General features: G+C 39.3%; 5 protein-coding genes across 8 annotated transcripts; 2 read left to right on the top strand and 3 right to left on the bottom strand.

Annotated features, from left to right (window-relative positions):
- The first annotated feature begins 675 nt into the window (after positions 1-675).
- LOC119066712 (putative RNA polymerase II subunit B1 CTD phosphatase RPAP2 homolog) lies at positions 676-1,813 on the top strand. Its single transcript, XM_037169318.1, has 4 exons — positions 676-931; positions 991-1,105; positions 1,226-1,323; positions 1,455-1,813. Exons 1-4 carry the CDS (start codon positions 843-845, stop codon positions 1,741-1,743), a joined length of 591 nt encoding a protein of 196 aa, XP_037025213.1. The 5' UTR covers positions 676-842; the 3' UTR covers positions 1,744-1,813.
- Positions 1,814-3,479: 1,666 nt separating this feature from the next.
- Positions 3,480-7,025, bottom strand: LOC119066711. 2 transcript variants are annotated; one of them, XM_037169316.1, is made up of 6 exons: positions 6,909-7,025; positions 6,305-6,489; positions 6,078-6,242; positions 5,859-5,982; positions 4,843-5,806; positions 3,480-4,777 (listed from the first exon to the last, which is right to left on the bottom strand). In XM_037169316.1, exons 2-6 carry the CDS (start codon positions 6,458-6,460, stop codon positions 3,616-3,618), a joined length of 2,571 nt encoding a protein of 856 aa, XP_037025211.1. In that variant the 5' UTR covers positions 6,461-6,489; positions 6,909-7,025; the 3' UTR covers positions 3,480-3,615. The 2 variants fall into 2 exon arrangements, with proteins under 2 accessions (XP_037025211.1, XP_037025212.1); XM_037169317.1 differs by having other exon boundaries at positions 5,865-5,982.
- Positions 7,026-9,567: 2,542 nt separating this feature from the next.
- LOC119066710 (FK506-binding protein 59) lies at positions 9,568-12,408 on the bottom strand. Of its 2 annotated transcripts, none has more exons than XM_037169313.1 (8): positions 12,202-12,408; positions 11,998-12,127; positions 11,692-11,936; positions 11,504-11,627; positions 10,933-11,423; positions 10,757-10,867; positions 10,550-10,687; positions 9,568-9,869 (listed from the first exon to the last, which is right to left on the bottom strand). In XM_037169313.1, exons 2-8 carry the CDS (start codon positions 12,098-12,100, stop codon positions 9,741-9,743), a joined length of 1,341 nt encoding a protein of 446 aa, XP_037025208.1. In that variant the 5' UTR covers positions 12,101-12,127; positions 12,202-12,408; the 3' UTR covers positions 9,568-9,740. The 2 variants fall into 2 exon arrangements, with proteins under 2 accessions (XP_037025208.1, XP_037025209.1); XM_037169314.1 differs by having other exon boundaries at positions 9,568-9,978; positions 12,202-12,399.
- A 4,788-nt stretch (positions 12,409-17,196) lies between these two features.
- LOC119066004 lies at positions 17,197-20,584 on the bottom strand. Its single transcript, XM_037168221.1, has 6 exons — positions 20,071-20,584; positions 19,908-20,009; positions 19,766-19,846; positions 19,615-19,698; positions 17,247-17,656; positions 17,197-17,203 (listed from the first exon to the last, which is right to left on the bottom strand). Exons 1-6 carry the CDS (start codon positions 20,341-20,343, stop codon positions 17,197-17,199), a joined length of 957 nt encoding a protein of 318 aa, XP_037024116.1. The 5' UTR covers positions 20,344-20,584.
- Positions 20,585-20,661: 77 nt separating this feature from the next.
- Positions 20,662-21,992, top strand: LOC119066709 (exonuclease 3'-5' domain-containing protein 2-like). 2 transcript variants are annotated; one of them, XM_037169311.1, is made up of 4 exons: positions 20,662-20,777; positions 20,845-21,217; positions 21,287-21,443; positions 21,499-21,992. In XM_037169311.1, coding segments are annotated over exons 1-4 (927 nt in total). In that variant the 5' UTR covers positions 20,662-20,776; the 3' UTR covers positions 21,895-21,992. The 2 variants fall into 2 exon arrangements, with proteins under 2 accessions (XP_037025206.1, XP_037025207.1); XM_037169312.1 differs by having other exon boundaries at positions 20,665-21,217.
- Positions 21,993-22,247: the final 255 nt, after the last annotated feature.

Raw genomic sequence — 22,247 nt, 5'->3', positions numbered from 1 at the left:
GATAACAACTGAAATTTCGATAGTTTGATAAGAGAAGGGTTTATTGTGCAGTTCTATTTTCACAGTAAAACTTTTTTAGTAGATTTCGTATCTGTGGGAAAAATCAAACTCTCGTATTCATTTTTCATCATTTCTCCCATAGATGCGTAATCTAAATTTGCCCAAACAAGGCATTTTGTGCGTTGCATATCACACTCTGTATGCGATAAATATAATTTAATCTAATCGTTTTGTAAGTACTCTGACAATTAAATGTGATCTTTTAATTCTGAAGTGCACTTATGCTATGACGCGAATAGGACATGGGATGACGTACTAGTTTTCCCTGAAAACTACAAACGCGCTATCCTTGTTATCATAGCTGAATTCGGCTGTTTCGTGAAGTTTTACCCCAAAAACTACAAAAATGCCATATTCAGCTAAAGAAAATTATCTGACAAGTGGTAAAAACGTCAACAAGATCCATGCCCCACTGAATATAAATCATTCGTTTACCTTTAACAAATCAAATTTTGGCAATTGGCAGCAGCTATTCTTGGCTACCTACCGTTAAAGAAGGATGTGCATATGCTGTAACTGACTATTTTTCAAAGTAGGAAATTTTTGCGACTTCAAAATACATATTTAAAGTGAACACAGCTGTGACAGTCTTTCACAAAATCAATGGTTCACTTTTACACACGAAACTGTCACATCTGTCATTCACGTTCTTGCCATGTTTACATATTTTACCTCGACCTCGACCAACAACAAAAAACAGTATCCTCGTAAAAATCGGTTTCAGTAAATGTGTAGGCCATCAATACGAGTTGATAATAAAGATAGCTAACCGTTTCATAATAATGACTAGTGTTGAAAACAAATCATCTTCTGCCACTCCCAAAAAAAGTCCCAGACCAGTTCGCAAACAGAAACGAATTTCAAAACTTAGGTAATATAAATCGCGAGTCCTCTATCAGTCCGTATCAAATTTCTTGCATTCATTTATAGCAAAGAACAGCTAGAACTTGCACTACGAAAGAAACGGGAATGCAATTCAAAAGCGTTGAAAATCGTCGAGGAATTAATTGAGCATCATATCGATCACAATTCATTCATAGAAAAGGTAAACCGCTCTCTCCTCTCTCTTTACATCGGGTTTATCGACAATGAATCGACAATGAATCCTGAACAATTTTAATTTTGAAGAGACCGAACGGTTAACCAAATTTTATTTAATTTCCAGCTGCAGAACATCAACCAAAGTCACTACGATGACATTGTTGAAGAGCGATCGATCACGAAAATTTGTGGTTATCCTTTGTGTGAAGAGGTCTTGACTGAGTAAGTGAATTCTTCTTCAATATTTCGTTAATTTGAGCCGCCCAGAAGGGGCGGCAGATCTCGTTCAAACATTTTTGTCCTCAGTATCTTCATAGGCTGAGATTTTCTGTTTTAATTTATTCTTTCTCCAGCATACCATCAAAACAGTTCCACATCTCTACGACAACGAACAAAGTGTACGACATTACTGAACGAAAGAAATTCTGCAGCAATTCATGCTTTAAATCGTCCAATTATCTGAAAGAACAACTACTGACGAGTCCGCTGTGGCTGCGCGATCAAGAAACTTTGCCCGATATCAAATTGCTGCCACACAAGCGTCAGGAACGGGATGATGGACAAGATAAAGACATTCTTATAACAAAGCTAACTTCAATGACATTAAAAGATGATGGCGGTGATGAGGATTTGAAAAGTTGAAATCTTTCGATTTTGTTGGATGTTGTAAAAAGTCTGTCTTAAATTGGAGAATATATTCGTAAGACTGACCAATTTCGGATTTTATTTGTACCGAACTAAATGTAGAATGTCCTCACCAATAAAATGTTTCATTGGGCATTCTGCCTCTGGAGCTGGCATGGTGGAATATATGTACTGTACACCTTTATTCGTAGCAAAAATATAAATTCGTTGATTTCATGTAGTAAGCAAATTTACTGACCTAATTCATCGAACTCACTTATTCACCCAATTTAATGTAAAAAACTTAGGACGAGTGCACGTTCCTAATGATCTGCCTGTTCTCGTCAACAATCGATGACGTGGTGGGAATATTAGAACTATAGTCTACAAACTCAATGAAACTAGTTAAGAAAATCAGATATAAGGTAGGACGAAGTCAGTTGGATCGCCATTTTAAGCATTGTATGACGCACAGATTGTCTTTCGCCAATTTAGCAAAGAAATCTTTAATTAATCAAAACGTTTTTTAATTCAATTCGTGAACCAGAAAATTCAATTCACGTTTTTTCGTTTTTTTTTTAAAGAAATTTTGTTTACTCGCTCCGCTCGCGATGTACGAACTATATGTACAATAGTAATGACACTGTTTGTCCCGGTGCAAGGGACGTTTACATTTTCGTATAGCACCTAAATTATGACTAGAAGCAGGCTTATGAGCCAGTGGGCCCTTTTCGAAACTTTCGCCCGAAAAGACGGGTCTTTTGGATTTTTCCCAAAGAGCAGCACTGAAACATGAACACTTCGCACCATGCCTACCTTCTAACGACACCCTTGGGACTATTTGGGGATAAATTTGAAGTTGGTGACCCCTCGATAATATGACTAATTAAAATCGAATGACACTATTTGCCGATATTGCCTTGATTTACAGTCAGAAGCAGTGAAATGTCATCATGAGTTTACTGAAATGGAACAGTGATCGAACAAATTTTGGCACGCTAAAGAAATCTGGAAAAAAAATTTCATACAAAATAGTACTCTATTTGGCAGCTGTCACTCGAAGCACTTTTGATTGAAGTGCGTTGGTTGAACCGATCCAATGAACTTCTTTAAAATTTCGTGAGTTTTTTTTTGTTTGCTTTAGTTAAGTATTAGTTTTCAATTAGTCACGACCAATGTGGCCGGCGAGTTCAAATTTTTGAATTTCCTCATATACTTTTTCGAACCTTTCGACTTAAGCTGCGAGCGCACTTACACCGTTTAGCTCTCCGTTTACGTTTTAACAATGGAAAGTGTGAGGAGCTTCCATTGTTCACTCGTAAACGGAGTGCTAAACGGCGTAAGTGCGCTCGCAGCCTTACGCAAATTTTCAGTGGTGACTTACTCTCCGAGCGAAAAAAAAAACGCACAATACGTATATGCATATACTTGCATTTTCTCCATAAGAAATACTCTCATATTAGTATATTACATAGCCCCCGCGGAAGTAAGTGATTACACTAGCGAATCGCTGCGATATTTTGAGCACCAAGACCAAGTAGTGTATTGCAATGACATGAAATTTGTGGAACGAGAAGAAAAAATTGCAATGAGAGTGAAATTTGCTGCACGAGCGAAGCGACGTATTTTGTATGGAATAAAGTCGAAAATAGGGTATGTTACTGATACTTTTATATACTTTTTCGGTGATTTTTTTTTCGCTCGGGATATCACCATACTCTGATCTCTGAGACTCAAAAATATTGTTAGCACGGTTTTATTATTGTTTGTTATATGAAGTTTATTTCCAAAAAATAAAATAAACAAAAATTTCATAAATAAGGAAAAATTCAGTTTAACAAATTTTTCCAATAAAAGAAACAATTTTTCGTTTCAATAATTTCCATTTTGCTACTGAATGCCAAAGGACTTCAACTCAGACTTTACTCTACTCATGTATTCCGGATCCGGATAGCCATACATTCCGTCACACATTGACGTCTTATGATGTATAACCCAGATGAGTACATTTTTCCGTCCTGTCGTTGCGCTTTCGCCAATCGCAAAAGAGAGTCTTCGATCATAAGCAATTTTCAGCAGCTTTAGAACTTCTCGCCCTTCATCGTTGTTCGGTAAATACGCTGTTCGATTCAGTCGATAGGCAGCATCAACGAAATAATTAATGGAAATGGTATCCGCGTCTTCATAGCCTTTGCACGAGTGCGGTATTGTTGTAACATTCATCTGAATATCGGGACATGTACCGATTTGAATGCCAGCGGTATCGTGACAGAATGGACATTTGAGAAAGGTGTGCTCCACACCAGCCATTGTCGTCCGTGTTGTTTGAATCCGAGAGTGACATTCACCGCATAATCTATGGCCACATTTGAGTTCTTTCCACAATTCGGGAGCCGAGTTAAAGGACTTGTATTCGTTATAGCAAATTGTACATTCAACCATTTCGGGTTGCATTAGATCTGTCGGTACCGGTTTGGTTGACTCGAATTCCAATAGAAAATCGGCGACCTCACTTGGTAATTGGTTGGCTGCGCTCGATGAAGTCTGTGAGTTAGACATTGGAACAATGTCTGTAATTCCCACTAATGGCATCAGTTGATCATTTGGACTAGATGCCACCACAGATGATACCGGTTGGGTTGATGTCATAATATTCTGAACGTTTTCATCCAGTAAATAGTTTAGCGTTAGATAGAGGTCGTTATTGAATTTGGATAAGATTTCGATGTTCCTGACTGCATCATTGAATCCAAAGGTAACTAACGTTGCTAACTTCTTATCCATCACCATTTGATCGGCGCTAGTGTCTGTTAGCGGTGATATTTCGCTATAGACATACTCATCCGGTTGCATAGGCTGCGATTCCATTTTCTTGAATAATTCATTTGCCATAAAGGGCCAGCTTTCACATACTTTCGGCGCAGGACAATTCGGATCATCCGGAAGCCAAGCAAACGGCGGTAGATTCTTTACCGCATACGTTGCATTCACTGGTACAGTTTCCGACACAGGCCGCTTGAATTCCACCTCGTACAATGGACAGCATTGGTGTCTGTAAAATGTAAATTGAACTGTAAACACATTGAAGTGAAATAGGGCTGAACATGTGATCGCTACCTGTTATATATCACATATTCGTTGTACCCAGCCGGTCTTCCAACGATCGAATCGTAGAAGAGATCCTTCAAATTTCTCATTTCTTTCTCATGTTTCTCCGGTTCTCTGACCAGAGCATTCTTAAACGGATAATGATCCACTGAAATGCAGTCACCCAGCAGCACGGCAAAGATCAAAATTCGTCCGGTACCATCGTATTGCAGTGCCTTTTGAGGATCATCGGCAAAGTAAATCCCCTTACCCAAACGACCACCAAACACATTGCTCAGCCGTTCATCAAGACCTTGTGACAAGATGCTGTTGAGGCTCGTTTCACTCTTGGTACAATGGAACAGCATGGCCATGTTGTCCGAGTATGGTGGCCGTAACGGATCGGTCGCTTGATTCAGAACCAAATGAGTACATCGCATCACGTCCCGTTCATCCAGGCCCAGTTCGGACAATATATTCAAATCGTCGGTCTTCGAGCGCAACATTTCTTTTCGGTTGTTAACGAAACGTTTCCAAAGATCAGGATTTACAATTTGTTCGACTCGAATTACTTCTAACGGATGCAGCATGTCCTCCACGGTTTGGTATTCCTTCGTTGAACGATTAATGTCATACTTTTTGAATGTAAGGAGCGACATAATGGTTTCCTCGTAGTTGTTTATCCAGTTCGGAGGTATTGGTGGTATTGCCGTGACCATCGCTGGTGAAATTAAGGTGGGAGGCAACGAGACAACGTGTTCTTTGAATTTGTTGTTGTACTGTTGCATCTGATGCAGTGCATTGGCACTCTTATACGAAAACGACATGATCGACGATGCTATTTGATGTTTCGACGGATGGGCTTTTCTTGGATTGACTGGTGCAGCGACCGGTGGTTTCACAACAACGGTTTGGGTTTGTGAATCTGTCGTTAATCGTGGCTTTTTGGCACCGTTCTTCTCCTCAGACTCTGCGGCTCTTTTCTTTTCGTTGGCTAAGAACAAATGGCATTAAAACTGGAAAATGGAAAGAGTTAACTCATTTACCTTTACCTGCTCCGTTGGTCGCCAAGTCAAGAGGCTCATCACCATTTGCTTTCGTAATTTTCTTACCAATTGATGTCGGTCGTACAAGATCAGCTTGTTGGACATTGTTATTGGTGGAAGGTTCCTGAAGATTTTCGGAGAAAGTATAGTCAGTTGGGCCGGAAAGAGATAAAAATTTGTCCGACGTGCACAAACAGACATTCCAGAAATAGTTCTCACCTTTGACTTTGGTTCCGTCGGTGCTGTAGGTGCAGGTGTACTCAATGACTTTTTCGCAATATTTCGATGTTTTACATCGCTATTCGAAGTGGAACTTTTGGTTTTATGTTTCGAAGATGAATGCTGACTGTGTGATTTTCGCGCATAGCGTTTTATCGTGATTTTCTGCCAATTTAACGGTTTCCAATGATTGAGTTCAGAGACGGGGTGTGAATTAATTAACTTACTGTCGGTTTGTCGCCAAGATAGGCAATGTATCGTGAGCTCGAAGTGTTATTTGAAGTACTTGATTTTGACTTCTTGTGCGAATGGCGTGAATCATGCCTCCGGCGGCTATCAGTTGTTGAAGGTTTTTTTGAAGATGAAATGCCTTTGCCGGACATCGCGTGGAAGAAGATAGGTAATTCTGGTGCTAGTATAAAAATGATGAAGTTTATTCAAAATGTTGTCTCGCTTGATTGGAACAAGGAAATGAAAAAAGGGGCAGTCTTTTGTCGGCAATGCATTCGATAAGTTTCAATGAATTGGTTTTCACTAAGCCAAATCAAGCGATTCGATTTGCACGAACTTTTGGCCGTGAGATAGAGATAACCTCACAGACAACACAAAGACATATATTCACAAAGAGCGTGCCACAAACGTTAGACAGTTGAGTGGCTGGACCCATATAAACAAAGACCATCGTTCAATGAAGAATGCAATTATATTGCAATTTCACCATTTAGTGAAACGATCGAATATATACCATGTTACCAAACCAAAAAGGATGTAAATTATCGACCCGATTTGGGAACGTAAACAAATAAAAAAAAACAGAATCGAAATTCTTACCGCGAATTTAATCTCGAAACTCAAATATCGTCTACTTCCTTCGAATTGTAACGACCGACTGATAAAAAGAACTGCATGACAGTTTTTCCCACTTTCATCACATTAAACAATGACTCAGAATAGTGTGTTGTGGTAAGTGTTAAGAGTGAGACAATGATATAATGTAGTTTTAAAAGAGAAGTCGTTTAGCAGATGGTCATGCCGAGGCGACACCGAGTAATATTAAGTCTGATACGTGTTTGGAAAAAGTTATTTCGGTTCTCTTTTTTAGAAAAACGTTGTTTTTCCCTATCTACATAAGGTAATTTCTCACGTTTTATGTTTGGATGAAAATCGTTTTTTCATGCTTCGGGCCAAAAATGAGGGTAATTTTTGATTTTTTCTTGAGTTTTAGGCCCTTTGCATGAAAACTCACATGTGCACCTGCTTTGGACGATTGATTTTAGGCACTTTCGCTTGTAAGCCTCACTCCGTTCGGCCTACAATCCGCGAAATTGCCTAAAATCAATCGTGCAAATCAGATACACAAATGACTATTGATTGTATAATAGTATTTTGCACAACAAGGGGGCGAAAGGAAAAAAAATTAAATGTGGGAAGTTTGCAGCCCGCGCCGAAATATATTTTCATGTGTCGAGGCCGAAAATGAGGGAGTTTTGAGATTTTTCTCTGGTTTTCGACCCCTTACATGAAAATTTTTTTGAGTATCTATTTTGGACGATTGTTTTTAGGCACTTTCGCATGTAGCCCTCTTTCCACTTTCATTGACCCAAATAACTATTTCATGTGTGGGGACCGAAAATGAGGGAGTTTTGAGATTTTTCTCTGGTTTTTTTCAACTGCCGAAATTGCCTAAAATCAGTCGTCCAAAACAGATACACAAATAACTGTTCTTTTCTATTTCATTAATTGAAAAATATTACAACTCCTGCGGGAAAATAAATATGAAATTTCACTCTAGCCTTACATCGACAGAAGTATCCATTTCAATGCTATCTGCGATTAAGCAAGAAGTCGTATTTCAGTTGTTCGGTGCACACAAAATTAGGACGTGTGCTGAAAAAATCCATTTCCTGTCGAGTTACGAACAAAACATATCAATTTACTTGAAAACATACACACTTCACATTCAATATTAAATTTGATCAATCGAGAAAAACTGACATTTCAGTTACCGGTGCACAGTGGTTATTTTCATGCTTCGGGCCGAAAATGACGGCAACTTTTGATTTTTTTCTCGAGTTTTGTGGCCTTTGCATGAAAAATCACATGTGTACATGCTTTGGACGATTGATTTTAGGCACTTTCGCTTGTATGCCTCACTCCTTTCGGTCTACAACTCACGAAATTGCCTAAAATCAATCGTGCAAATCACAAAATACTATTATACACTCAGCATCATAATATGCAAAATTTTCAAACTTTAGATGCCTCTGTGGCATAAGACGTTGTATGAATCACGGTGCAAAGTACTTTAAAAGGCTCATGATGTATATTGTGACTCGACCTGCGGTCTCAAGTCACATTACGCATCTAGATCATAATAAAGTACTTTACACTGGATGTCATAAATAACTATTATACAACCAAGTGATAAATGCTTTTTTAGGTACTAGATGTGAAGATTGTCACTCGAGGCCGTAGTAGTGAATTCACTTGTAGTGAATGTTTTTGAAGTGAGTGCAGAACATCACAACATTGAAAATCTTAACAGCAATGTATAGGAAATTGCTGTTTGGAAACTAAAGCTGAAATGTAATAGATTTTTGTATGATTCCATTACATTTGTAGTACATTTTGTCATAAAAATTTTTCGTGCTCATTGAGCTATGACATTTCATACATATTTTACCAGAGTGAAGTTGTATCACCAGAAAATAGAGCGCAAAGAATGAAGTACTACAAAAATATTGAGGCGCCTCTACATGCTGACCGAGGCTTCGTATATGATAATATGGTTTAGCGCCTTTTATTTCTAGATAAAAAATAATCGCTTACAATTTCGACACAGTCAGTGTAGAGATCCTCGAATAATTAAGGTCCTTTAAGGAACTGTAAATATTACATTTCTATTCGCAGTTTACCTGTACTTACCTCATGGCTGAATGAGAAGCATTCCAGATTCTACTTCTAATGTAGCACACTGTTTTTGATGATTATGATGATGATGATGATTGACTTTCGACTTTAGGTAATTTAGCTTGTTGTAGCAACAGCAGAGCGAGTGCTTTACGACTTTTTTTTAAATCAATCGTTCAACACCATTAACTTTTTCCACAATATGCGCCTCCAGCTTCACACAAGAACTGAAGATACTGTCACTTGATTTTAATCAGTTCATCCCTGCTGTACCTATAGATAATCATTTTCGATGCTTCAACATTTCAAACCGATTAATTGTAATTTTTTATGTCCGTTGTATTTACTCAATCGATGCATAATTGTCTCAAGTCTTCATACTCGTCTTCATATTCTAATGACAGGAATAGTTGAGTTTCAAGAAAGGTTGATAATCCCAAAAAGTTTCAACTGTAGATGAAGAGTGGAGACGTTCAGTGAGATATAAATTGCGTAGAACTGAAAACTGGAACGTGGTATCGTTGGTGAAAGGTCGATTGTAACACTAAGCGGACTTAGGGTATCAAATTGAAACAAACACTTTTTCGTGGTACACTCGTATAATACAAAAAATTGAAAAATGCAAATCCCAAACACTAGTTTTGATTATACAACGTAAAATTAAGCAATCCAATCCCCCCTCCCTCTTCGGCTACGAATGCAATTAAATTTTGCCCCCAAATTGGAATCAATTACAATCAATTTAGTTCAAATTTAAATCATGACAACATTTTGATCGACCTCTTCGAAAGCTTTGGAAGCTTCGTTGCGCGCTTCATCGTCCATATTCCATTCGCCGCATGATGTCAAAACGTCGTCTTTGTTACGATCTTTTATTTCTTTCTGTTATTCGAGTGAAGGCATGTAGTGTATCCGTGTTTATTGGTGTGTATAAATTTGTTGGCAATGATGTTGGGTTGTTGGTTGATTATTTTGGGAAGAATGGGTATTACTGGCGTTATACGAATTATTTTAATTTGAATAAAATGCAAGAACAAAAAATAAAAAATAAATTAGCTCAACCGGAATGGTTCTTGGAAGACCTTGAGGTATAAGTAGTTCAGGTACTATTTCTTGAGCACGGTCGGTGGTATGAAAAAGTAGATCGAAGTTTGATTAGTATACATGGATAGAGCTTGCTACGCGATCATATCTCCTGTCTTTATCGTTTACATATTTGCAAGTGTTGAGCATGAAACCTCAACTCAGCTGACAATTTTGCCAAAAAGACAAATTCGTTTAGTTAAGTCAGTCATTCAACCGCTTATTGTAAAAGGTAATGTCATCCAAACTACTACCCTCTAGACCTGTTAGAAGCGGCTATTCTTCTATATTCGCCGTGGGCAGTGTTTTCGTTCTTATCAAAACTCATGTTAAAAATTATGAAGTAAAAGATTTTGCGTCAAACACTGGGCAGTATCAGATTCAATGGCTATATGCTTGCCGCTTAGAATAAGGTTAAGTAACCAGTTCCGGTGAGCTAAACACTAATTTTTGTTGTTGTTAAGAATTCATGGTTTTACCTCGTTATCGACGTTGGCAAATTTGGTGAACATGTTTGCGTACAGCTTCTTCTCCTTCTCGTGTGACTCTTTCACCACTCTCTTACATAGCGTAACTTGATTCATGGCAGCCTTGTTTTGCGGCTCAATTTCGAGAACCTGACACAAAAACGAAAATCCTCAATTCCATGTTGTCTGCACCGATAGGGAAGCAAAATTTTCACGTACCTTGTTGAAATCAGCTAGCGCAGTTTCCGTCTCACCAGATTTCAGACAGGACGTTCCTCGCCGATACAATGCCTTGACATTCTTCGAATCGATCTCTAGGACGGTGTTGCACTGCAAGAAATATCAGTGTCATAAGCAACCGAATGCTAAATTAACCGAACCCGTTGATCACTCACCGCTTTCTTGACTTCAAAATGATCTTCCAATTTACTGTAGCACAAGGCAATGTTCAAAAACACGGCAGCTTTCAGGATCTTCGATTCATCATTACTGCAATTCGACAGAAAGCTGTTGCTCTTCTCATACATCTTGATGGCCAATGTGAATTTCTCATCTTTCAAGAATTTCGTCCCCTTTTCCTTGTAGATCTTGGCTTGCTCGATGCTTTCCTCTTCATTCAATTTCCACGCTTTCACTTCCTTTTCGAAATTCTTCAACGTACATGTGTACTCAACCGTTGCATTCGATGGAATGTTCCATTCCTTGTGACCCTTTACACCAAACGCATACTCCGGTTTGATGACCAGTCGCGAAGTCTCGTCTTTGCCGAACTTTTGGAGCGCAGTTTGTACACCGGTGATGATTTCATCGTCGGACACCTCGCCGATTACGAATGAAACGTCGCGTTCATCGAAAATTCGATCTTCAAATTTGCCGATCAAATGAGCTGTAAAAAGGGAATCGAGAAATTTTGTTTGTGGAAATGAACAAGGCGTCAAGCGTTGGATCAGATCGATTTCGAATTACCTTCAACCAAGCCACCTTCATTGGGAGTTTTTCCTTTCTTCGTTGTGGGTGTGATGATGTAACGAATGATTCCACCGTCTGATTTAGGGCTCAAATCTTCTGGCTTCCATCCTAGTAGTTCCAGCTGAAACGACAGAGATTTGGAATTGCTCAGACACCAAAACAGTTGACATGTTTCCTGCACAAACCTCGAATCGCAACGTTGAATTTGCGGGTATTTTTGGCGGACTGCCAGCTGGCCCATAACCATACTCAGGCGCACATGTAAGAACCGATTTTTCTCCCTTTCGCATCGTCGGTATGAACATCTCGAATCCCTTAATGACTCTACCTTTGCCCAATTCAAACTCAAACGGCTCATTCCGTTCAACGGACGAGTCGAATACAGTTCCATCGACCAGCGTGCCAGTGTAATGCAATGACACCGTGCAACCTTTAGAACAAATTTAGAGTCTGAAAACGAATAAATTTGCGATTGATCATCGACAAATTACCATCGTGCGGCTTTTCGTCACCATTTCCCTCCTGGATCATAGTCTTTAAAACTCCCCCATCGCCAGACAAATCAATTTGGCCGGGTACTTCTTGTTCAGGCATATTGTATGAGTGTTTCGATGCACTTGGCTGGAATAAGCCGATGTGAAAATCATGTTTTCTTTGTTTGTAGATTTGAATTGTACATTTTTTCGTTCAATTACCTTATTTTCAGACACTAAGAATCTATCGGCAACTGGTGAATTCTTTAAATTTTAAAAGAATCGATTCACCGGCGGAACTTGAGTTTAATTGAATGCAATTTCTGGAAATTGTTAGAAAAAACCTTCTCGACTTTTTTGTGAAAAAAAAAACTTTTTATAGTACAGGGTGCGCGCTCTGTACCGGTTTGACAGCTCATTTTCTTAGCCGTCGTAATTTTTCATAGTCGCAAGATTGACAGCTCTATGGAATGAAATGTATCTACAAGCCATTAAACGATGTGCGCCACCGCCGTGCCACCTCTTTGTTCGAAAATTCATACAACTTTTGGAGGAATCCTCAACTTGAAGTTGGCTGATATTCACACATACACACATGAAAGCTAAAGTGTCAATCATAGCCAATCTGTCCATTGAAAAAATATTAGGAAATAAATTAGTAAACAACGTTCCTCGGCGTGGTCCCGTCAATATTTATAAGAAAACTTTAGGAAAGATAGCATTTGTGTTAAGATACGCGATACTGTAGAAGAATTATATTATTTCACAGTGATATTACCAGTGTTAGAACTTCCAAAACAATTTTATATCGAACGGAAAGATTGGTGGTTTTTAAGTTTTCATTATCGTTGCAATGACAAAAAAGTGACCAGTGAACTTACAGTGAGAATATAAATCTTGACATCATTTCGGACTTCACTAACAATGTTATTCATGCTAAAATATCATCAAGTAATGCATCCTGCCGAGAAACATTTTACTTCAATAACGAGTCCCATGCCTCTAAGAACACATTCCGATACGTATTCTAGTCATTGACAACTACACCAAAAGAAAAATTTGGTCGATACGAATTGCATACTCTCCCACGTACTCATCCCGAACGATGAACTCCCCAAGAACCATTTCATCACCAGATTTACATCACCGCCGTGACATTCACATGGAAAGTCAGCGATTGGTGAACAGAACGGGCGTCGAATTTGTCGTTGAAACCAATTAACGAAATCAAACGACCTATAGACGGACCCATTTCCATGGTGCATCCACGGAATTCGTGGCACGAAGCAAGTTTTTGCACAGTAACAATCGTAAGTCATTATTGTCTAGGGTGGGTTGGGTTAATGGATCGTGTCAACCCGATTTCGATGATGTTTCAGGTGTTGGTCAAGAGCCAGAAGCTTTACGTCTGTTAACGTCCTAAAAAACATCGAAATTTCCGAATGAAATCCGTCGTCGTCATCCTCGGCAGCATTTAGCCGCGTGAAAAAGATAAGGGCTTCATCGAGAACAAATTACCAATTATACCCTGCGGAGTTCCAAGTGATGTCCAGAAGTGGGGACGTCGTATCCACCAGGCCTGAGTGAAGTATTTTGTGAGTGAAAGATATCGGTTTATTTAAACTTGATGAACATTTGCATGTAGATTCGTAAGTTTGTGTTTGTATCAATCATGAATCTCGCTATATAAGGAACATCGAACAGCGCAAATGATTTATTTTGACAGCCGCCACCATATGGAAAGGTTGTGTAGAGCAATCCCGATAATTTGTTTGAATTTGGACGTTCAAAAATAAAAAATAAAATTCGGATTTTTAGATTTATTTAATTCAGTACATTATTCATTACTATTGAATTTTACATCCAAAATGATTCTTTATATAGCAAAACTTATTTCTAAAAAACTAAAACTAAAACTAAAACTAAAATTCTAAATTTAAACTAAAATGTTATAGAGAGGAGTTCTCTAAAATTTAAATTTGAATAAGAAAACAGAACAATAAAAATGAAATGGCGTGAGGAGGAGGAGGATAAAAATATAGGATAGTTTAGAGAGTCAGCAAGTACAAGTACACATCATTGAATAAATTTTTCAGTAAATTTACCGATTCCTTTTTTTTTATTTCGGTGTTCGAAGGCCAACTTTTCGATGCGGTTGGGTCTATCAGGTAAAGTGAGTGCCTTTCCATTTGCTGACAATATCTTGTTGATACTATTACAGAAAGACATAACAGTCTGATCGATTGCCAATGTCTTAAGTTTTCTCTCCAATACGTCGAAGTGCTCGGTGCAACCAATTACATGAACTTTCACCTCTTTGATACCGAGGAGAAGCTTTTTTTTTAATTCGTTTTGATGGCAAATGCGAACAATTATTTTTTCCAAATTCATTAGCAATTTTTCGACACTTGAAAAAGTGGTTTCGGAATCGGTCAATTCAAAGTTTTCTTTACATCCTTCGCAGCTCATGGATTTAAATAATTTTTGGCAAACACGATGAGTCTCACTGGAAATGACGCTGACCTGAGACACTTGTGAATTTATTTCAAGACCTTGATCCAATGTTCCGTCGTTAGTTTGATAGAGATTTTCGATAGAGAAATTATCGTCTTCGGTATGTGGATCAAAAGAAATCATTGGATCAAGCTCGTCCGTTTCCCAGTCACTTTCCACAATCTCATCGGCATTGTATGATGATTCCGGTTCAGGGTAAGTTATTATTACTGGTTCATGTGACTGCCCTTGGCACACCGAAATATAATCATGAATGTTCTTGAAGATCGACTCGGAATTATCCGGCTGACAGTTTGAGTACAATGAATTTGTACCAGTGATGTTGTTTATCACCATGGTAGTGTACCCAGTTCGGTACTGATTAGCTGTTGTTGTGTTACTATAGGTGCATGATTTAACACAGCCGAAAAAATTCTCTAATCCGTCTTGCGTCGTATCTCTAAAACCAAAAGGAACAAAATTTAAGGAATAGGGGAGGGGAGAGGAAAATGGAATGGATGGTTTATTTGCTAGAAGGAAACCAAATCATGAGATGTCATTTACATGATGAAAACTACAAGTCGCGTAAAATGTTGTAATAATCTCGGTGCAAAGTACTTTCATATCCTCACGATGTGTATTGTAACTCTCGACCTGCGGTCATTTCAATTACATATCTAGAGTTTAGTAAAGTACATCGCACTCGATGTAATGAATAGCTGTTAACATTTAAGGTTTTTGAGAAGTAGTGTTTGAGGACTTGAATAAATTTTCAGAATTGCTTCGAGATTATCATTTGAAAATATTTTTTGGTGTTTAGCATTTCGGTGGTGTAGTGGCTCATGATAGTAACTCCAGTGTCTGAGAAACTGCTTAACAAAATTTGACAAACTTTTCTCCCCGAAAACTGGCATAATTTATTTTAAGCTACATTTCACGTAACTTTTCGGAGAAAAACGAGTGCTGATATTTATGTTCAGTAGTGATTGAGATACTGAAGTTATGTCCACGCGTGTGCAAATTATGTTTTTCTCGGTATACAAAATTGATTTGCTGGTATCCTTAAAATTTAGATAGATTTCCCCGATAAACAATTCTGATTTTGCTGTAAAATAAAGTTCTAATTTCCCGGTCTCACTGGAATTATTTCTCTCACGGTTTTTTCGCGGTTCGGTTTTCCGAAGGAAACTTCGTACAGTAGAAGAAAAACGAATTTCGTCAATCGCGACCTGCAATGAAATTGCAAAAAAATAAAAATCTAGGTCCTCATTTGTTGAACACATTTTGTGCGGGGAAAAATTTAAGAAAATTAGTTTGGTCTGATGTGTTAAAAGATGCCCCAGTGCGCGACAGGCAAATGTTTTTTTATCAGTTAAGTTTTCTGAAAGGAAAAATATTCACGAGCGAGAAAGTTTTGTGTTTTTGCATCCCGGTATTTAAGTTTTTGTCGATCAAATTTTCCGGTATTCTGGATACTAAGGATACACATTACTTGCACACACGAATGTCCATAAGTCGTGACACCCTCGATTTGTGTCGTTCAAGCAAATATTTGATTAAAAATTACGATTAATGAAATGATACCTAATGTTCAAACTCGGGATGTTTTCCTTGAAACAAGTCTTCGCAACGCTCTGGTACCCTCGAATCGTAGATTCAAACTTCAGCAACACGGATGAACGATTGTTCCTCGCGGCATCACCTTTATCGACAAAGAACATGTTTCCCAGCATTTCAAGCGCATGTTCCCAAAATTCGAAGTGCAAAGAACTCGGTGCAACGGCTCCCTTTAGTGAATTGGCAGGCTTACTCGAGGATCCGTTGATGCTGTCGAAGAGGTCGTTTACGAATAGCAATAAATTCGCCGTGCTAGCAACGTGTGGTTCAAGAATTCCACGTTCTATGTATTGCAACATAGCCGTTCCACATGTATTACTGAATACTTGAGTCGCCTTCGAAACAGTCATCTTATATTTGTTCGGGTCCAGATGCTCTGGAGTGAGTTTAGGGACCGTCCGCCGCATGGATTTCAAGTCCTTCTGGTACAATTCTCTGATGTCGCCCCACGTTGCGATTTGCAGTGACTCGTTCACTTGTTTGAAGCCAGGTGTCCATCGATCAGTGACGTAGTGTGCCAAATTCTTAGTTTGTAAATTGTTCCGTACCACCTTTATCAGGTGCGATGGATCAAACGTATGTGTGATGACTTGTCCGTTTACTACGAACTGTAGCAACTGCCCGGTTTGTTTGGATTGGCCAGCATTGGGATGCACCAAATCGTTGACAGCACTTGCATTGGTACTGTACGTATCGCATACGGACAAGATCGGCATTAGTCCTTTGAATAAAATGAAGACAAGGTCAAAACAACACATTTGCTGAGAGACAGTTCATAAGTACGTCGCACATAGGGAGGAGATATTCAAATTTTGTGTTACAGAAATGGTAAATATGGTCAGGTGAAAGTGTAGCGAGAAAACCAATGAAGTACTTTACCTATCTCCCTCATCTGAATATCAAAATAATAATTACCTGTACCCTGCACTTTGCCAATCATCAGCTTAATGAGCTCAGCCAGTTCGAACGATTTCAGTCCGCTTGTATAAAAGTACCCGGTCGACTGTTTGAATCGAACTTCTATTCCTCTGACCATGAAAGTCAAGGCGTGAGTGGCGAAAATAGGCATGGTCGGTCGGCCCATCTCGACAAATCCTTCGATTTTGTCTAACGGCTGGCAGTAATCCAGGTGCTCGTTCAGCGAGACCTCGTCCCACCCAAATGTGCAAAATTTGTCCTTCCTGGGCCAGTCCGCAATGATATTCTTTATAGCGGCCAATGCTTTGGTATCGACTTCAGATTGGAAAATGAGCCCGGCACTGTATCGGCCTAACGTCCGCTTGGTCGGTAGGCAGCTCCAAGTTGCATTAAACCGATAGCTCTTCGGCCCTTTTTTGTACATCGCCAGGCACAGGCTCTTTTGCCTGTCGGTGTACCGTCGACCATGATTTGAACGACCGCAGTTCTTTAGCTGCATTTTGAAAAACTCGAACAAGTTTTCGTTGAATTTCGATTTTAAATAGCTCAGCACATTTTTGTCGGATAACTTCGTTTCCTTGACTTTGGCCTGCAAGTCCTTCGTCCGTCTTTTGTAGTAAGAAAGTTGGTTCGATCGGCGAGAATCGTTCTAGAATTAAAGATGAAAGATCTATGTAACCCAACGAGAGCATCGGTATTATTTTAGCTTTTTCAAAAAGTGAATTTAATTGACGTTGAAATGCAGCTTGGATACTTCTTAATCAGGTCGAATGGGTTAACAAAAATTTGGCTCTTTTGTGGTTAGTACCGGATCATCTATCTAAGAGTATATCGGTTCATTTATGAGTAAACGCTCTTATCTCTAAAGTCCAAGTGAGTCTACATTCATGGAAGCAGTTTTCTTAAACCATCGTTAGTTAATATACTTGCTTCCTCTATCGAGTACAATTTAAACCACTTTGCCACTGTCCTCTATTTCCTTGGTTGTCTTATTTTAAGATGTCTCAATGGACACGGCAGAGAAACTCGTGGAACTTTATTCAAAACTGCGAGCTAATAAATAATCTCTAGAAACATAAAAAGTGCATTCCATCATCAATTACATTCTACTGAAACGTAGATTTCAGTTAAACTGAAAAAAACCACGATGACGAAAAATACAGTGCTTCGGTGTCAATTGTCAATCCTTCGTCGGAGGATGGTTATTCGCCATGTGAATTATTACTCAGGAAAGATTGAGTTTAGACATTGAAAGATTTAAACCCTTCAAATCTGCCGGCGATGATGGTATTTTTCCAGGCCTTTCAAAAGAAGGTGGAGAGACACTTCTGTATACTGTTGGGTATATCTTTGACATTAAATTAAATTCCGACCAAATAGTAAAAGGTTAATTGTCATTCATACCTGAGCTACCTCGCCTTCGTATTACTTAACAAATTTCAGGCTTATCAGTCTAGCGTCCTTCATCTTAGAACTGATGGAACTGTTTGTTAAGGTAGAAATTCTGGTCAGATTTCCACTGACTCAACTCTGCACACCTTAGTGGCTAGAGTAGAAAAATGGTCCCCAGTTCAAGAAGTGTCGCTCTAATGTATGTACATCGAAAGCATTTTCGGGAACACGGGATTTAGAGTCGTTGATCAAGCTTTGTTTGAAATAAAGTTAGCAACTGTAGTGGTGAGGTGGATGAGGAAAATACCTAAAGTTATTGTAGCCTAAAGAAGGGTTAATAAAGGATGCTCTCAAGGAGGAACATCGTCGCGACACTTCAATGTGGGATAGTAGGCTCACAAATAAGGTAGTTGAATGACAGCGGTATCTACGCGTAACGATACTTAAACGATTGGACTAACTCCCTCACTTTGCCTGCTTGCGACAGCATTAAGTTTCCGGACGGTTCCAAAACCGATAAACTAGGTTAGGTATAGGGACACGCGAGGGAGGCTAGTTATCATCTGATTAGATAGTTAGTCGACGATTTCGCCTATGACTACTTGCAAACTTGTGAAAGAATGCAGAGACCATCTAGACCTGTTGGTTCTGAATAATCAGATCACGCGGTCTTGGGGTCCCAGGGCACCCACAAGTGAAAGGCAACGAGAGAGCCGACAACCCAGGTAGCTCAGCGGCCAGTTGCTGTGGACCCAAACCCTTTGTTCCGATTCCGTAACTGCTCGCAATGTGTAAGGGCATTGAGGACTGGGTGAAGTTGAACGCACTGAACGTTGCAGCGTGTGATTGAGGAAAATCCAGCATAACTCCCACTGTTCCTGTACTAGCCTTCGGGCTAGATGAGGAAACGAACATAAGCGCCAATAATATTGTATTTATGAACCCTATGTGTAGGCGACCGTCTCTTGCATCTTAAATACAAAATCCATGAAGATGTAAGTCTAGCTATAGGTTCAAATAGAGCTAGTTACACGACTAATCTTTTCGCGAAAATTCGCATGGCTAAGAGTAACTTCTGTGCACTCATCATGTCTGGGGTTTTATTGGATGATACGTAACGAACACATATAGTACAAAAACATTTATTACATATAATAGGACAACACAGGACGACACAGTACATCACAGTAGTTGGAATCAAGTATATCCACGAACCATCAGTTTGGTGCTTTTCGGTATACAGCCACTCTCGACTCCGATTTCCACCTCGTTCTTGTCCAACGGTTCCGTAGATTTTTTCTAGAACATGTCAACAACGTTACATTGCATGATTTGATTTTGAATAAAATCGAAGAAATATTCTTACTGAACGATGGTGCTGCAACCGCTTGACGGGATTCGCAGGCTTTGATGACGATCGTTGGATGTGATGAACATCGGACGGAATCTGAAATGAATTGAAAGTTGTTCCACTTGCCATACAAAAATGGTGATTCAATGTAACTTACGTCGATATCAGCTGGCCGAAATAGGCTTGGTGTGGAGCCCTGCTTGACGGGATTCGCAGGCTTTGATGGCGATCGTTGGATGTGATGAACATCGGACGGAATCTGAAATGAATTGAAAGTTGTTCCACTTGCCATACAAAAATGGTGATTCAATGTAACTTACATCGAAATCAGCTGGCAAGAATAGGCTTGGTGTGGAGCCCTGCTTCACAATAACCTGACCTTTTCCATTTACGATTAGGTCGGACTGCGCGAAATGTTTTCTACAAACTTTGTAGAACGATCCTGATAATTTGTTTGAATTTAGACGGTCAACCAAATGGAGCGCCTTAATGGCAAAAATCCACTTCTCCGCTGCCGATTTGTCTTTCGGGAAACGATGCAATCCACTTGTTCCCACTGTTTCGCATCCTCGTACAACACACGGCACAACCATTTTAATGTTTACGTAAAATTTAGATAAAATTTGGCTAGCCAAAATTCACGATCAATCGTTGTGGTATACTCGAATAACAAAATCGTAAATATAAACCATATAAACAAAGCTGAATGTCAAGTCGTCCGTTATGACGTTAGCTCCGAGTGCAACACGTGTAGCATATGTATGTGTGTGTGTATGTCGAAAGCATACGAAAAGAGAACAATGAGCTGACACGGGGCTCATGTGCGCTCAAGAGTCCATTCCGTGAATCCCCTCATTTTTGAATATAATCATCTTGTGGATCGTTGTTCGATTAAAAGTTTGCTAATTCAGTCAAGTGAGAGCTGTCTATATGGGTAGACCGGTTATAACTGTTAGAAAATTTATCATCGAATTTTAACGAACAATTTATTGGCGATTACGTTTGGCAGTGATAAGATATTGATTGAGTGAGAGAGAAAGGCATAGTTGATTTGAATAGTCGTGATATTCGTCGTCTTTTTTCTGTTCGTTAAGTGTTGAATATTTTCCACTGCAAGTCACTTTGTACGTGGCAGTCTATATTTAAAGCGGTGAGCCAATTGTTTTTTGTTCGTCCAAATATGGCTCGTCGAAATCAAGCGAATGAAAGTGAAGACATCGCCAGAACACTTGTGGGAGTGGCAGCTGGTGCTGCCGTAGCATTCGGTGCTTACAAACTGTTTAATTCCGTTTTCGGATCTGATGATGGCCCAGTTCAATATGAAGCCGCCCATACAAGTTCACGGCACAGTCTTACTGCAAGGCCTCTCCCAATCAGATCTACCCATCACCAATTCCCGTTAAATTGCAAAATTGTCGTCGCTGAAACACAAAATGAATGTCGTGACGCAATAAATTTGCTGCAATCGTAAGTGTTGATAAATTTCATCCTTCCATTCAAGTGTTGTAACGGTTTTTCGGCCATTAATTGTATTAGGCATTGCAACGAATATCCTGTACTTGGCTTCGACTGTGAGTGGGTGTCGGAGACTGGTGGCCGTCGAAAGATTGCACTGTTACAATTGGCATCATATCGTGGCTTATGCGTCCTTATCCGATTGTGTGATTTGGAAACAATTCCGTCGCCACTGAAGGTATTGATTTTGATACAGTTCGAAGTATATTTTCTTGATGCTTCGTATAACCTAGGACATCTTGAAGGATGACGATATCTTGAAAGTTGGAGTAGGAATAACGCGTGACGCACAGTATTTGTCGCAAGATTATGGCCTATCGGTATTATATACACTTGAGTTGGGCTACATGGCGGATGTGGCCAAGTGCGAAGGTATTAAGAAAAGTCTAGATTTTTTGTCGGAAAAATATCTCGGGCATCCTCTGGGAAAGGAATTCGCTGTTCGATGCAGCGATTGGGAAGCATATGCGTTGACTGATAAACAGATTGAGTATGCGGCTCTTGATGCTCTGGTTGCTATTGAACTGTTCAATGTATTTGCGCAAAAAATTGATCCGACGATGCATTCCAACCGTTTGCGAAGAGTTTTCGACGCTTGCTCTGAATATTTGGGTAGGAGTGACAGGTAAATCTGCGTACGTCTTGTTAGCTGAGTCGGTATATTTTCCGTTTAGTAATTTTACTCGGCTGTATTTTAAAAATAAAGTTTGGCATTTATGAAAGTCTATACAACCTGCTCGTCTAGAATTCCATCCACAGTCAATTCATCAAATAATTTGGGAGAAAAGTCGAGTCTCGTGTCATATGATTATTCGAATTATGACAACTCGCCTCCAATCGACCAGATAAGAGACAGAGACACCTATATTTTGTTGCTAACTTAAAATACTGCGAACGGATTTATACTTGCGGAATGTGTAACTCGTAACATCAGGTAGCAATCACCATCACCAAACGAGAACCAAGTCGTTCAAATCAGAAC

Source organism: Bradysia coprophila, chromosome IV (genome assembly GCF_014529535.1).
Source record: "Bradysia coprophila strain Holo2 chromosome IV, BU_Bcop_v1, whole genome shotgun sequence".
NCBI lineage: Eukaryota > Metazoa > Arthropoda > Insecta > Diptera > Sciaridae > Bradysia > Bradysia coprophila.
This window is presented reverse-complemented; position numbering and strand designations above follow the sequence as displayed.